We start from the raw sequence: 16,630 nt of genomic DNA on the forward strand, positions 1-16,630 counted from the left end.
GTCTTGGTGTTGTCATGAACTTTTACTAGCTATGAAAAAACAAATCTGAGATGGTGACAGTCAAGCCTCGTTGTGGTGATTCTGCCATTTGCTGTTCCTCATCCATCCTTTTCATCCTCCATCCATTCTTTCAATATCATAATCTCTCTTTTACACACACACACACACACACTGCACAGACAGATGGCTCAAGTGCTATCCCACTACAGACCTTCATAGTGCAGTGCAACCTGAACGGGCCACAGGACAAGGCCAAACTTTATCCCACCTGATCAAGCAGCACTTACTACACCGTATCCATGGCAGCCTTTGTACCAGTTAGGTGTACCAGCTACAGCTATTGCCCAAGTTTTTGTAGCGTAAAAGTAGATGTTTATTTTCAGGGTATCAATGTTGAACATTTTGTAGATAACCTATATTATGTACCTTTTGTGAAGACTGACATATATCCAAACTATTTGTATGTTGTTTAACCATAATTGCCTTAAGAAAATATGTTGTACTGTGTCCACCATCCAGATTATTGAGCTATATTTTTATTGTGATGGTGATGATGATGGACCAAGAATGTGAATATGGTGACTGTCTAGATGGACCCTTTCCAAAGAGCAAATGCTCAGCCAGCAGCCTCTCACATGGCATGAGCGCATAATGATTTTATGGAATGTTGGACTGAGGGAAAGAAATTAAAATTATTATGGCGTTAGTGGGATGTCCTTCAGGATGGTCTGACTACGCATATCCCACCAAAGAGCACTAAATAGAAAACAAGGGTATATATAAAAAAAATTCTGACTTGAAAAAGAATCAACTGCTATCTGCGATGTCACAATTAAAAAAATGTGACTTGGATTTTGTCCTTAGCTTGTGCTGCTGATCCTTTTATAAATGAGGTCCACTTGGTGTTATTCTGAAGACCTTTGTACTTAAATCTGTGATCAACGTTTGTAGCTTTACTCTCACTGTTAACTAAAAGGATGTGATCCCAAAACTTGTGCCAGAATCTTTTTCTTCATGGGACCGCCTCTATTTTATTCTTAGCCATTGCTCAACCACATCAGCTACACCAGAGGTTCCTAACCTTTTTGGCTTGTTGCCACTTAAAGGGGTAGTCCAGCATTAAGTATTGTACTGAAATAAAGTTGGGAAACTCAGGAGAGAGATTTTTAAAAAAACAGCCAAAAACAAAGTAGTAGAGGCTGAGATATCCTGACTTTTAGTCTTTAGTATGGGTCAAGCTGCTCCAAAAGCACTGGATCTTACATTGCCCATAATGCAATGTGAGTCTTTATTGAACCCTCACTGCCTGCTAAATGACTGCAGGCACTGCGAGTGTCAAACCTTGATGAGATCATCAGTTTTATTTTTATAAAAACTTCATAAAGTTCCTCCAGAGAAGACATTATAGAACTGTTTTTACTGGCTGAGTAACACTCCTCATGGATTTCATGTGTAAAATCAGTGGAGTGCCCCTTTAAAATAGAGTCCAAAGTATCAGGACCCCTCGTCACAGGATGCAATTGTCTACTAGATATAACCACTTAAACTAAGGACTGATTTACTTTCTTTGTTTTATTTCAATAAGTTTTAGTAGCAGTAATACCAGAGGAATAAAGGACAAACTAGACTTGCAAGCAAGTATAACAGGGTCCAAGCACCATGACGCAATTTGGACCCGGAGGTTCACTGACCCGAGGCCATCAGTTGGCAGAGGGCGTCACTGAAAAGGGCTTTAACAGGTGGTTTAACAGATTTAAAGTCGCTTTGTGTCCTGCTCTTAATACAACAATTGCACAAAAACGTTTGACCATTTTATTTTAACAAAATATCCAAATAGAACATAGTCTTGCTTCCATGCTAGTTAACACACAGCGTGATGTCAACCAGCTGAGCAGGCAACTCCAACAACCCTCTACCTCCATAACAGGTTTAAAAAAAAAAGATGAAAGAGTCAAGTGATGCAGTAATGGATTCAATTTGTCTCATTTAAAATACTGCAGCCTTATGAATGAACACAGCTAGACTGAACTGGTCCAGGCCAGGTGAGGAAACAGCTCGTTCAGAAGCAGCAGAATCTATCAAATGTTACATACACATTAAACATGCACACACTCATACATACATACACACACTTACTCTCTGGATGAAATCCCCTAGTGAACATTACACAGGTGCAGATATTGCATACATTCAGTTAAAGACACACACACACACACACTACAATAACAGTACTCCTTTATGTATAAAAAACAAAATGTATAAACTAAATCTTCGTTCAGTCCAGCTCTTAGTTTGGTGGTTGCAATGATACGCAATTACAAAAAAAGATAAAACGTGTAAAATTAAACACAGACAATGCAAAAAACTTCATCCTTACAGTATTTCATCAAGAGCATTCTTTGTTCAGTTTCAATTTGACACGTGTTTTACCTACATGTTACCAGAGCGGAGTCGCTGAACGTGTGCAGTTTTGCTGAGATTAAGGTTGAGGCCATGTCGACGTGTATCTGTGTGTGCTTTCGCTGCTGTTGTTTTGACACTTGTGGTCCTCCTCTTTCTTCATAAAACAATCCAGGTACATCGGTCACTATCTGCCAACACTTGCAGGGATGAGCCTACGGGTGAGAAGACAAGTAACTTTCGAATTAGAATTATAATGATCTGCACAAACAAACAAATCAAAAACAAGGACTGTCAAAACTTCCAACAGCAGCTGGGACCTTTGTCCTTAAAACAGGGAATATAAGATCAAACCAAACTCAAGGTTTCTTTAGGCAGCAGCTCCCACTAGACACTAGAAGAAGAAATTCAGTTATATTTGATTTTCCCTTTGACCTGGATGAACCGGAATCCTCATAGACATCTGGACAACATTGTGAGACAGTATTCAGACTCTGTTGGAGGGTCTCTGGGGGGTATCAGGACACTGAATGCATACGCAAATGTGTACATACAACCCCAATTCCAAAATCGTGAGACACTAAAACATAAATCAAACAGAATGTGATCATTTGCTAATACTCCACCAAAAACAGTTAACAAGAGAATATATTTATTATTTTTGTAAATATCTGCTTCTTTTGAATTTGATGCAGCAACACATTTCAAACAAGTTGGGACAGGAGCAACAACAGACCGGTAAAGTTGTGGAATGCTCCAAAAACACCTGTTTGGATCATTCCACAGGCAAACAGGTTGATTGGTAACAGGTGATTTATTGGAACCCAGGGTTGAACTCACCTTTGTGTAGAGCTTCATTGGTCATGCGATTAATGTAGCGGGAGCTGCTCTCTGGAACCAACCACTTCATCACTGTGTTCACACAGGACTTCCTGTAAGAACTCCACACACTCCCACTGACAAGAGGGATGAAGATTAACACTTTTACCACAACACAACTAAACTGAGTATAACAAGAAAAAAGGCAGACAAAAGGTGTGTGTGAGAAGGGACTGGCAAGTAGTTCCTCACCTGGTCTGACCCTTGACCTCTGTCAGGTCACCAACACCGACGGTGCAACACACACCTGTGTTCAGGTCCCAGCTGACCTGCAGGTTGGAATGGTACGTGTTTGGCCTGGGAACAAAAACAATGCATAGCAGACTAAGCAGGGACAGAAGAGAGTGGCAGATGCAGGGCTCAAAAAGGCTTTGGGTTTATTTAGGACAAGTACCTGCAGTGCTCCTCATCGGAGTTGGAGAAGGCCAGTAGCAGCAGGCCGATGTTGATCATCACAGTGTTGGTTTCAGGACACACCTGATATATGTCAAACACACATTATCTTCAGGTAAGATGCTAAATGTTTCTCCTCATTTGTTTTTTGTCAGCTTAGAAACATGAAAGTTCAAAATCATTTACTGTACAAAATACAGTCTGTAAAACAAGATAGGAATTAAGTATATTTAAGCATATTTCTGAGTTTAAAGCACAATATATTTAAAAACTGCAAATCTAATGACACTTGTTAACACCCTAACACACTACATTTCCTCAACTTGAACGAAACAGTGTGGAAACCAGAGCAGTTCTTTGATATAAGGTGTGTAAGTGCTGCAGCTAACCAGTGCCAGGAGTGAAGAAGAGGAGAAAGAGACTTAAAGTTAGCAAGACATATTTTGTGTGTGTGTGAGTGTGTGTGTGTACTGACCTCTAATATCACAACGTCATAGTCGCTGAAGGAGCAGAACTGAGGGCCCCAGGCGGCATCACTCCTGATCACCTCATTGATTAGATACTCAAAGTCTAGAGTCAACTGCTCCACACACACACTCTGTAAGACAGGTCACACAGGTTTAAACTTACTATTTACACATGTGAATTCTTCTTCTTTTTAGTTAATGCAGTTGATCAATGCAGGTTCTGTCACAGTCATTACAGGCAGGTACGTGCTGTTAGTAAAAAATGGCCTTGACATGTTTTGATCATTAGGTGAGATTTCATAATATTTCATTTGACTATGTTAAATTAAAAGTCGCCGTTTTTTCCTGGATAAGTGCTGGCACAGGTTGCTGAAAGCAACATCCAATCATTGGCACAAGTTCCAGCATGGAAATGAAAATGGTCTGATAAATAGCTGTTGAAAACTTAAAGGAGATAAACTTTGTTAAAGTAAAGAATAGGGATGCCAGTGGTTAACCATTAATCAGTTAGCCAATATTTTTGACAGGTTATGCATGTCAGTCTGTAGGTTGATTTGCACGCACGCACACACACTCACACACACACACATTGGATACATTATGCTATCAAGGGCTATTGTGACTAAACTATAAGCACTAAAAAACCCTTTGAGGGGAGGAAGAAGAAGACCTGTGAGCTAAAACTCAAGCTATCTAGCGCAGAAAAGCTAGCTCTGACCACCAACTGCAAACCGCTCTCACAAATAAAAGCTAGATCACAACACCAGTGCTGACTGAGAGCAGGGTTTCTGTTATCTGGTAATTACTGGGAAAATCTGTTGAAGTCTGACATATTCAAGTCTCTCTGGTCATAATGGCTGGTGAAAATAATTTGAAAAATAATTAGATGTGAAAATATTCTGGCTCTACACACTGTCCCCCTCGCTGTGTCTCTGATGTTTGGCCTCTCTCTCGTGGATTAAGTGTATATGTCGACCAAACCAGAGCAGGTGGTGATTGTTACAGCAGTGGAAAGACGACTCAAAGTTGCCTTTCACCCACTCACTGCTGTTGGGATTGTCTGTAAAACCAGACTGATGCAGTGCTCTGAGACAAATATCTTCAGCTGATTATCGAATGCTGATTCCAGTCTCTCCAACACAGGCAGGACAACTTGATAGACATATTCCAGTGTTTCTAAATTTACAGCCACATATATATTGGCACAAACACACACCTGTCCATTGTGTGGTCCAGTGACCAGCTGCAGGTTCCGTCCTTTAAGGTCAGTGACTGTGAAAGGGAGCTGAACTTTATCGTCTTCATAGCCTGGAGAGACAGAAACACAGAGGAAAAATGCAGGTCAGCAGCTTCAGACTTTTTAAGATCTCTCCTACTTTGTGTCCTCCTCTTTCTCTCACCTCCTGTATTCTGCTCTGCTGCCCCTGGCTGTTGGAGGCGGTAATGTAGGCGTGAATAGTTGACATATCCAGGCTCACCCGGGCCGGCCTCCTGGGATGAAGACGGGGTCGAAGGAGATGACAGTGATGAGGAAGAAGAGGCAGGAGACATCACTAGTTCAGAGCACTGTGGCAAACTATGGCTCCCACCCGATGTTGACGCTTGTGGTAAAGTAGTCCGTGTCTCCTCCTCCCTTTTCTCTCTAAAATCATCCTCCTCCCTCGTCCTCTCTACATTTATCCCTTTGTCTCCTGTTGTCTGCGCCGCCTCTTTTTCACCACCATCAGCTGTTCTCCTTTCTGCCTGGCCTTCATTTTCTTTCCCTCCTCCTCCTCCTCCTCCTCCCTGGGCTCGCCTGAAGAGGTCAGCTGCAAACTCCCGGGCTCGCATGGCAGCTTGTGACTGGCTCGGAGATGAGAAAATTGGTACGGGTCTGTTAGGTGGCAGTTGGATCTCGGGAGAACCCTGAGGTAGCGAGGAAGAAGAGGCCAAGGAGGTGGAGGAAAAAGCAGTTGAGGCTTGACTTGACACAGCTGCTCTCATCGTGTAAAGGATCTGCGATGACTGACCCTGCTTACCTGCAAGGGAATTGACAAAATAATTGAATGCTGAAATCAGGCTAAAAAATCAGCATGATAATGAAAAATCTTACAGCCATGGATGAATGAGAATGAAAATGAGTATCAGAAATAACAATTGGACATTTTAGCTTTATCATTATAATACAGTGGAACCAATTTGGCTTCCTGGGCACGACAGAGCATGTCAGAATTATCTGGCCTTTGTTCACATGGTGTGAAATTGTTCCCTCCTCCAACAAAATTTAGTTCCTTCTGACAATGCCCCAATCTGAACCTTTTCCTGTGCCCTCTGGAGATAAGAGACAAAGTCTAACATATTGTATGATGATATGTTTTAGTCATGAGAAGCAGACAAGAAGGATAAGGACATGTGGCTATTCTACTCTTGGTGTATGTGTGTTACCTGGGCAGAGTGAGATGCCGCAGGCCACCAGAGAGTAGCTTGTGTTTAACAGGATGACCTGGTCCTTCTTCAGCTGGAAAGCTGGCTGGAAAGTGGGGAACGGGTACACCACCTGGTACCTGCTGTTGAGCACATAGCCATGCTCAAGACACTCACCACTTCCTGGGGGGAGGAAAGGATGGGGTCGGATGAGAGATAGAGAAAGAGACAGAGAGAACAGGAGTGTGTGTGTGTGTGTGTGTTTACCTGTGCGTATGGTAGTGGTTGAGGGAACTGGGCAGCAGTGAGAGCAAGGTTTAGGAGGAGGCATGGAGGCGATGGTGATGTAGATGTCTCTGTTGTTTTCATCACTCATCATTAAATTCATCAGAACGGAGCTTGAACTGCGTGTGCTGGACACATGCACACAAAATGACTTTAATTACTTGGACACGACAATAAAATACTTCTGGCTTAAACTGAATCAGCTCCATATGGCTGCTGATCAATGTGCTTATTATTCCTTACTTGAAGCCAAAGATGACAATTTTAGAGTGGTCATTTGGCCACTCACACACTGTCAGGTACAGGTCACTATAGATTTCCTCTCCTGCAAACAGACGTACATGATGGACCTAAAGAGAAAAAGCAGACATGAGATAAAGGAGAAGATATCTACACATGAAGCTGACTTATCTCCTAAGTTCTCCTGTTGTAATTCTCAAAGGAGGACATGCTATTGCATCTACTTAGTCCTCTATTTACATGTGAATGTGCTGAATGAAACACATTAAGGTTCTAGTGTACACATTTCCTTTCCTTTACCTGTTTGAGTCTACTGTGCAGGTTGAACTCCCACCAGTAGAGGTGGTAGGTGTAGAAAGAGAAATCATCATCTTCTCCACAGTCGCTGGTGTAGGACAGAACGTAGCGGCCGCATTTGGTGAAGCCAAGAAAGATATGTCTGGAACCACAAAAGTGAGGCACCACTGTCATAAATATCTCAATCTGAACAATATTATACATGGGAAATCCTCATTCTGAACATAACGGACACTTGCAGGTAGGAATTCACTAACTTCATACATCAGATTAGTATTGGTGCCGATAGTGACTCTCAGTGACCAAAATCAGATGACATCAAACCTATATATTAAATAAACACACACTGACCCTGCTCTCAGGAACTCCTCGCTGACAATGTTCTTTAATGGGACACACACTCGAGGTGGCAGCTTCCTGAACAGGCGCTGAGAAAACTGTCCTGACAGCTGCAAAACAAGTAAGAGAGTGGATACAGAAGTAGACAACAGAACAAACAAATACATAGTGCAACATAAAGCATAAAAATGTGTGTAAAGGAAATAGGGTTTGCAGTGTTCATGCAAAAGCCTTTTCACACTACACAGGATATTCGGCTTCATCCAATGCCCTGCACAGTATGAACACACCGGAGTATTTAAAAGGATTGAGCACACACTGGTCAGTTTTCTATAAGGTGAGATGGTTCACTGATTAACGTTGTATGCGAGGGTTGAGATTGCTTTTATGAGCTGATGAGTACTTCAGGTCGCTGCTGTGGGTTAGCTGAAACCTACGCAGACTGAGTTTTCACGTTACAATATGAATGTGTATACCACTGGCTTTAGTAGCTACCATGCTAACACTGTTCATTTACATTTGGGTGCCTATGGGCCTGCTAGCAAACGACACCAAGAAAGCCGAATACCAAGAAGCACTGGTAGAAAGCAGCAAACGTTCAATGTTTTCCTACTTTGTAGCATTAACGTTAGCTAATTAGCCACCTGTCTGCCATTAGACGTTGGTTAGCTTCCGAGCTGGTTAGCAGCTAACCTAGCAACAGAAGCTACTGAAGACAAGAAGGCTTTCACTGAAGCAACCTTGCATTATTTCTAAACCGCTCTTTTCGTGTTTTATGTCACATTTTGTGGATTCGTGCCTACCTTCCCACGCATGAGAAGCTTCACGACATGGTCTTTGTGTTTTCTTTGGGTTTTTTGTTTGCTATCGTCCTTTTCGGATTTCGAGCTGGGCGCCATCTCCCACTGAACTGCTGTCCCTCGTTGCAGGCAGACGCGTAGCAATTGGCCCACAGGCTGCACGCGACTGCCCTCACTCGCCGGTGGACACATCCATCAAAACCAAAACAAAGGTAGGGCACCACGAAGGCGACATCCTGTGGGAAGCCACTATCGAAGGCCCTAAATAGGTCTGGTGTATGGTATGAATTCCAGCATGAGAAATATTATGTAGAATCAGACAGACGTGCCGTTTCCTCTGATACGACTTTTGGATTAGGTGTAATGGTGAGCAACCAATTCCCAAGCACAAAGCTGATGACCACACAAAGAAAGAAAATGGTTATTTGAATGTTTTTATTGAAGTATTTAAAAACAAGCTGTAAAAAATAAGATTAAAAAAAATCAGCATACAGTAACAGAACCTATTGGAACAAAAAAAAAAATCTCCAACAATAAAGAAATTAAACAGAGGGCAGTCACGCACACAAACACATACATGCACACACAACCAACCTACATACAGTAGGACAGCTAGTGCCTTATTACAGTCAACTTACTGTTCAGTAGCATACAGTACACAGACACACACGACCCCCTTAAGGAAAATAATTACAATGAATAAAATTAAAACTAAAATCTTGATAGCAGGGAGAAATTCACCTGCAACTGGGAATGTTCTTAAAAATGAAGGTTTTTTTAAAAAAAGTACCAAGGACAAGAAAAGAAGACGGCCAACATTTCTGTATGTTTTTCTTACAAACATAATTTCTGAATATATTCAAAATACTGCTAGACTGTTTTTACCCTCAGGAAATTGACAGGGAAAAACTACTTAAATGTCAGTCAGTGTTGAGATGCTGTTGTGCTAGCTTGCAAGCAAAGATGCTCATTATTTCACATTTAAAAAAAGGATCAGATGTATAACAAGATGTGGGTGAGGTGAAAACTGATTCATGGGCAAACTGAATTGTAACCCAAGTAGTTATTTAGTGCTTTGTTCAATGCATGGGCAAAATGTGTTCCCTTTTTCAATTTTGACATTAAAAAAACAAACAAGTTGGGAATAGAAAATGTCTGGGTGGATGAGTAAACCGTGGTCTTGTCTTATTAAAGCCAAAAAGGAAATTTCTTGATAGAAAAAACAAACAAGTCCAGACAGCCATCGTAACCGTCCAACAGACCAAGACAGTCGTTTACTGGGCCTAAAATGACACATCAGACAAAATGTAAGTTAATCAGTCTTTGCTTTGTACAGAAATGTGAAAATTCTCACTCTGGTGTGTGTAAAGTGTATGAATACATACACACCCATAGTTTCATGCAGGATCACCAATTAACAACTGTCAAGTGCCAAACAATGCTAATAGTACAGTATCCATCACACTTAGGAACAAAATTTAAATGCGTTTGGTCTTTGCATGCTCTTAAACTTTGTTCCTATTGAACAATAGCTTTGATTGAACTGAACCGAAACAAATCAAAATCAAAACAAATGGCTGCTAATTAAACTGCCTGTACACAAAGTGGTATCCATCAATTTGTTGATTGTCTGAATGCTTCTCTAAGCTACAGTAATTTGTATTTGCGGACACCAGAGATCACCAAAACTGATGAAGATGAAGATAAAAAATGTGAATGACTTAAATTAACATCTGCTCTTTATATTGACACAGTTACAGGATCTAAACATAAAAACACAAAAAGGTGTCTTAGCTTTGTTGTCGAAACATTTCTATAAAAATTGATATTTGATATTTTTGCCAGTAAATGTGTTCTTGGCAGGCATTTGTTTAGCTTACTAAAGCTTTTCAGCTACAAGATTCATTTTCATTCAGTTGTCATTGATGTGCTACCTGTTGTCCCTGCTGTGGAGCAGCTGCCTGAGCAGGCGCCTGCCCTCCCTGTCCATAGTAGGCAGCCTGCTGTCTGTAGTACTCAGCCCAGGCTGCGCTGTAGTCCTGCTGTCCTCCAGCTGCAGCTCCACCTGCTGCTGCTGCTGCAGCTGGAGCAGCTGCTGCCCCTCCAGCTGGCTGGGCTGGAGAAACAACACACAAAACTTTGTACTGGATACGCACAGTCCTGTACCGTTTCATTTCACAGTATAATTCAGACATCAGTTTGGCTGATTACTTTAAACAGTACTAATTGCAATAATAATAGAACTAAATGTAATACAAGCAAAACTCAGTTTGTTCTCCCAAAACCTTATAGTTAAAAGCTCTCAGTTTTTCAAATACATTCGACTGTGTCTCAGTACTTACTCATGCCCATCTTCTTGTAGTACTCCTCCCAAGCTTTAGTATAGTCTGGCTGTCCTCCAGAGGCCTGTGCTGCTTGGCTCTGATCTCCTGGTACTGCTGCAGCGGCTCCTGGATTCTGGGCTGCCATCGCACCCCCTGGCTGTTGGCCGTAATACTGTGCATAATAGGCTGCCCACGCTGCGTTCGGGTCTGCTGCTGCCTTACCTAATTCGAGGGGGGACCAAATACAGTAGTTAAATGGAACTGAGTGCACCGCAAGTCCTTCAGTTCTACCTTATTCTTATGTTAAGGTACTCACTGGGGTCATGTGGACCTGGGGCTTGCCACTGCTGATAGGTATTTCCCCAACCCTGAGGACAGAACTGGGGGCCACCAGGCGCAGCTCCACTGAAGAGAAGGACAGGACCATTTAATTACAAAGAGTTTATTCATACCAGTGTCCTCTGATGGAAAAAAATAATCCAAATTCAGGCATTCAAGTGTTGTTTGTGAAATGTACTTACTGAGGAGCACCAGCAGGAGGCCCTGCATTATAAGGGTTGGGATTATAGGGACCCATTGGACCAGCTGGGCCTCCTGGACCAGGACCACCGCCCACTGGACACAATGGAGCCTGGAAAATACAGAAAGAAGCCATTCAAACTAAGAATTAGTAAATAGTATGTGTTATCTTTTGTTAGCTATTTGAACTGTGTATTCCTTGTCTGCTTTGTCAGTTGCCAGAAAGTACCTCAATCTTCTCTTCAATGAGCTGCTTGGCATGGTCAATCTGTTGCGGGGACCCTCGGATGGTGAACAGCTTGAAGTTTGGGTCACCGTTAGGTGGAGGCTGACGAGATATCTCCACAAATGCACCCGTCTGTTGGTTGATGGACTTGACATTCTCTCCTCCTCTGCCAATGACAAGCCCACATTTGTGAGCGGGAATGGAGAAGGTCATCTCTCCTCCTGGAGGACCCCAGCTCCCCTGCCCTCTACCCCGTCCTCGTCCACCAGGCGGCATCCCTGAACCAGGACCTGGGGGGCCCTGCAGAGGAAACACGCCTCACATTAGGTTTAACTCAACAGCAAATCCCTGTTTCTGTGCTCTAACATAGAAATCAAGAACACTTTAAACACTTCAAAATCAAAAGCCTGCCTCTGCACTCTGTACCTACCCCCTGCCCACCCTCCTCTCGAGCACGGATGCTCTGTAGCAGATCGGTGATGATTGAGGCAGCATGCTGACACTGGTCTGGTGGACCCATAATATGGGCGATTTTATCAGGACCTGTACCATCATCTGTACAGGATGACAAAAGGAAAGGCAGATTTATTGGTAGGGATTTGTTCAGGAATGAAAAACAAAAAGGATCAACTGGAAGGAGAAGAATTTCCATCCCAGCCACTCCAAATGACTGATTTTTAAAAAAATCATCACTGAAGTCATAATGATGTGGATCCATTTCTTCACAACTGGTCAATATTCTAATGCCTGCAATTTCAACTAGCTGCAGATGTAAAACTTGGAACGCCAACGCACAATTAAGATAGCTGTAAGCTTGATAGAAAAAAATAATTAAGTGACCTTCTCCTGTTAACAAAATGGTAAAAAATTTGATGCAGTTTTCATGAAAATGTTTGGAGCGCTCACCTGGTTTAAACTGTATCTTCACTCCAGCATCGCTCTGGATCTTCTTGATCATTTCTCCACTTCGGCCAATTACAACTCCCACGGAGTGGCGGGGCACAGCTATCTGTAGAATTACAAAAAATATAAATTAATAATAAAAATAAAAATAATAATAATAAAGTGATAACTGCTTAAAGTGGATAAAAATCACACTAAACATGCATTCACACATTACTATTCTACAGCTAAGAAAAAAAAGGTCTTTATTACAGCAGTCACAGCTTTGCTTTTTGTATTAAACAGATTACTTACATCAATGCCACCACCTCCTCCCATCCTTGACCCGTATTCGTTCCGGTCTCCAAAACCTGCATGATCCCTTTCTCGTAGAATCTCATTAACCATCTCCTTTGCTTGCTTTAAAAAAAAAAAAAAAAAACACAAGGAAGACATAATGAAAGGAACAGTAAATAGGGGGATAGAAAAATGTCCAACTTGAACTCAAACAACTTTAACAACCAAAATAATTTCAAGAGTACCTGCACTTTGTAGGGGTCTCCAATGATGCGCAGGGGTTTATCAATGTTGGGTGGTTGGGATCCATCTTGAATAAGAATCATTTTAACTCCAGCCCGCTCCTAAAATTTTGCAGGAGAGGTATTGCATTTGATTACAGACACAAATGCAACTGATCCCAGCATCAGCATGTTACACTGTTTACTGGTTACAGTGCACTTTCCTATTAGGCAATAACAAATCAACACAAGACTTCCTAACAATCATTTTCTTTACAATATTTGTACTATAGAAACACTCTGTCTTTCTCACCTGTAGCTGTTTGATGGTCTCTCCTCCTTTGCCTATAATAAGGCCGGCCTTGCCTGCAGGGATGATCATCTCCTGCATGGAACCTGCTTGCCCATTGGTCGACTCATGACCCCTTGACACTATTTCATCGATTAGTGCCTTGGCTCTCCTTGAAGCAAATTCAAAGAAGAAGGGTGGTGAAATGATTGAAGAAAACAAGCCTGCTGTGGCACAGAAGCAATTTAGTTAATGGGTCACACTATTCTGACTTATTACAGGCAGCACAAGAAGCTCCAGCTGCACCTACAGTATGCCATAGCAGCAGCTGACTTTTGAACAGGCAATGCTTTGCTTTGGCGTTTTTCTGTGCACTTGAAGGTCCCACTCTATGTTGGGCTTTGCCAAGCTTGGCTCAATTTATGGTGGTCTAGGCGATCAAGTAGCATCTCCTTTCAAATAGCAGTGAAAGTGCACTGAAAGTCTAGCTCTTGCTGCTCACTAACCTAGATACAACAAATTTCCACCAATCCATTATCTATGGAGGTACAGCTGATTAAGATGAGAGTAAGGACCATAGCTGGGGTTTATCTTGTTTATTAATGTCCATCTGCAATTTGAAAAAAAAAAAAGGTCCAATGCACAAGTTAACAGGACACTGTAAAAGGTTTTCTATCATCTCATTTCTTAAGCTTAAAGTAAACATTATCACTACATTATGTGTAGTCTCATTAACCCAGCCATCACTCTTTAGTAGAAGTTTAATAATGTTATTTCTTCAACTTTGAGCAGAATTACATAGATGTACATGAACAAAAACTCCACAGAAACCTAATTTTGTCTTTAAGAGTTGAGTGAAGCTGAGCTGAAAACTCAAACATTGTTTTAAACACGAACTTACTGTACGGCATCTGGTGACCCGGTCAAAGAAACACTTCTGTCTGAAAGACCAGCACTGTCTGTGAATGAATATGAAAATATGCATCAATCCAAAAGCTACTGGAAAATACTTAAAATTTTGTGGACCTGGCATGTCTGGGGTTAGCACATAGCTCACCGTGTGCAATCTGGACCTTGCAGCCAGAATCCTGCTGTATTTTGTTAATCTGTTCACCTCCTCTGCCAATGACTTTAGGGAAAACAGCAAAGACATTAAGATGTCAGTTTGAGCATGTGTAATACAGCAATGTAGGCATCATGTCATGGTTTAGGAAATTAATGAACATGTACTCACTGAGACCAACCATGCTATCAGGTACCCTGTACTCTTCTGTCATTGTGGAGGGCCTAACACTGCAGACAAGTGTTAAAAAAAACAAAAGATATATAAAAAGGATCTTGTCTGTGTCCTAACAATCTCCAGAAGTGTTTTTGTAAAAGAAACACTAAAAATAACTATACAGTATACCTTTGTTGGGAGAGGGCAGCCAGCTGAGCACCAATAGCTATAAGAGAAGAAAAAAGTGGTGAGTGTTTGGAAACTGAGCCGAGCGACTGTGTAATAGGACCAATGTGTGTATTTAACGTACACAATGCAGAATCTATTTCGCTCTGAGATGCTACCTTCTTAGCATCAGGTTCATCTGAAAACAAAAGAAAAAGTGAGTCTTACAATGTGGACAATCAAATGCAGACAAAGTGGCTGTTTGTGCTTATTTTTAACCTGCTTCTTCCAGGGATCTCTTCTGTGCTGCAAATGGATAGCTCTCAGCACCTCCATTGTTGCTCACCGAGGGAACACCATCTCCACCAATTTTAGCTGCAATCTGGAAAGACATATACTGGATGAAGAACTTTCAGGGAAACAAGTTTTGGTAAGCAGACCTTTCAGACAGATTTTGCTGCATAATTGTGATTTCATACACAGAAAGAAAGATTGTGTCATTCAAAGTGACCCGAGACGATCAGTCCACTCATGAGGTTGGGGTTATCTGGGCCTGGAGACGACAAATTTAGAACAGAGAGCCTTTGTTGGGGGTCTGAAGTTTAGAAGACATGGACATTAACCAGGGAGGAAGGGTTTGACAAGGTTGGTAATGAGTGACAATATGTGAAGTGTAGGATCTAGTGTTGAGCTTGCCCCATACAGTGGACTAAAAGTCAGGATATCTGTCTCTACTACAACAAGTTTTACCTTTCATTTTTAAATCTGTCTCATAAGTGCCTCAACTTTTTGCAAAACTAAATTGCTGGAGTACCCCGTGGATTTCTACAGGAGTGAAAATAGACCGACTAAAATGAGATTCAACCATCATACAAACAGTGCCTTCACAGCATCTTGACTAAAGCTAAAATAACTAATTTATCAATTGATAGAAAATTAATCTGCAGCAGATTTGTTCATATTTTCATTGTTCTGCTTGATAAATTAATTACATTTTAAAACAAACATTCTCTAATTTAAGCTTGTCAAATGTAAAATTTTATATTGCTGGTAATTTAATGTATTTCTTGGTTTTTGTTTCTCAGACAAAACTAGTTGTTACCTTAGGGTCTTAAGTAACTAATTAATCAAGCGTGACCGTGGAAGAAAACAGCCAATGAGAAATTAAATTTTAGTCACCAAGTTAAATAACTTCGTAAATATAATGAACCAAGACAGTTGGTTGACCTTACTACGTGACAATCACAATGTTACAAAAATGGTGGTGTTAATTGCTACATTTTTCCAAAATGGAGTTTCATACATTGAGGGTGAAACTTAATCATCGGCTAACGGATAACTAACGTTATAGTAACTCACCCAGCTAGCTAACTTAGCTGAAGTAGCTAGCTAGTCATTTAACTTAACCCCAGGCTACCGATGGCGACAAGTCCTTTTATTTACATGAAAGAATGAGACGTAGAGAGACAAGGACGTTGTTGCTGTTGCTCAATCCACCGCAAAACATGTTTAACTGATCACTCAACTGGCAAGCGCATCAGACAAATGGCATTGCCATTAGCTAGCTCGCTAGCTCGCTAGTTAACTCAAGCTAACGTCACGGGTAATTAAGCTAGCTGCAGTTTCCCACCATCCAACTAGCTCGCCGGCTCTCTTCTCTTGTAGGCGAATTCTTGAGTTACCTGTCTGGCTCGTTGTACAGCATCAGCAAAAGCGTCTTTTTTCATCCCAGCACCGACTCCGTTCGTCGGCAAACCGCCGTAATCAGACATGCTGCTCACAAGGGGCAAATAGACACAGCTCAATAGCTTTGGCCGGGTCGAGCTGCGCAGAAGCGGGAAGGCTAAACAGGAGCGTACGGGGGACACCAATGTGAGCGAGGCTGCTTACCACGCCGGCAAACTTCCCTGCTTAAAATAGCCAATCACGAAACCTTCAACACCCGGGGTTTCTTCTTCTTCTTCTTCTTCTTCTTCCTTCCTCCT

The 16,630-nt window shown here is 41.7% G+C and overlaps 2 protein-coding genes across 2 annotated transcripts; both read right to left on the reverse strand.

Annotated features, from left to right (window-relative positions):
- Positions 1-1,798: 1,798 nt before the first annotated feature.
- Positions 1,799-8,623, reverse strand: dcaf15 (DDB1 and CUL4 associated factor 15). The gene is made up of 13 exons (XM_041933353.1): positions 8,507-8,623; positions 7,716-7,813; positions 7,368-7,506; positions 7,071-7,177; positions 6,810-6,955; positions 6,564-6,725; positions 5,540-6,157; positions 5,356-5,447; positions 4,148-4,270; positions 3,674-3,756; positions 3,472-3,576; positions 3,241-3,356; positions 1,799-2,615 (listed from the first exon to the last, which is right to left on the reverse strand). The coding sequence occupies exons 1-13, from the start codon at positions 8,600-8,602 to the stop codon at positions 2,560-2,562; spliced, it is 1,941 nt and encodes a 646-aa protein (XP_041789287.1). The 5' UTR covers positions 8,603-8,623; the 3' UTR covers positions 1,799-2,559.
- A 370-nt stretch (positions 8,624-8,993) lies between these two features.
- LOC121626776 (KH-type splicing regulatory protein) lies at positions 8,994-16,569 on the reverse strand. The gene is made up of 18 exons (XM_041965452.1): positions 16,328-16,569; positions 14,925-15,027; positions 14,791-14,844; positions 14,670-14,706; positions 14,496-14,554; positions 14,319-14,390; positions 14,163-14,220; positions 13,286-13,433; positions 12,997-13,095; positions 12,770-12,874; positions 12,479-12,581; positions 12,003-12,127; positions 11,576-11,872; positions 11,349-11,458; positions 11,144-11,232; positions 10,846-11,049; positions 10,438-10,619; positions 8,994-9,786 (listed from the first exon to the last, which is right to left on the reverse strand). The coding sequence occupies exons 1-18, from the start codon at positions 16,415-16,417 to the stop codon at positions 9,778-9,780; spliced, it is 1,944 nt and encodes a 647-aa protein (XP_041821386.1). The 5' UTR covers positions 16,418-16,569; the 3' UTR covers positions 8,994-9,777.
- Between the last annotated feature and the right edge of the window lie 61 nt (positions 16,570-16,630).

This window comes from Chelmon rostratus, chromosome 3 (genome assembly GCF_017976325.1).
Source record: "Chelmon rostratus isolate fCheRos1 chromosome 3, fCheRos1.pri, whole genome shotgun sequence".
In the NCBI taxonomy this organism is placed as follows: Eukaryota; Metazoa; Chordata; class Actinopteri; order Chaetodontiformes; family Chaetodontidae; genus Chelmon; species Chelmon rostratus.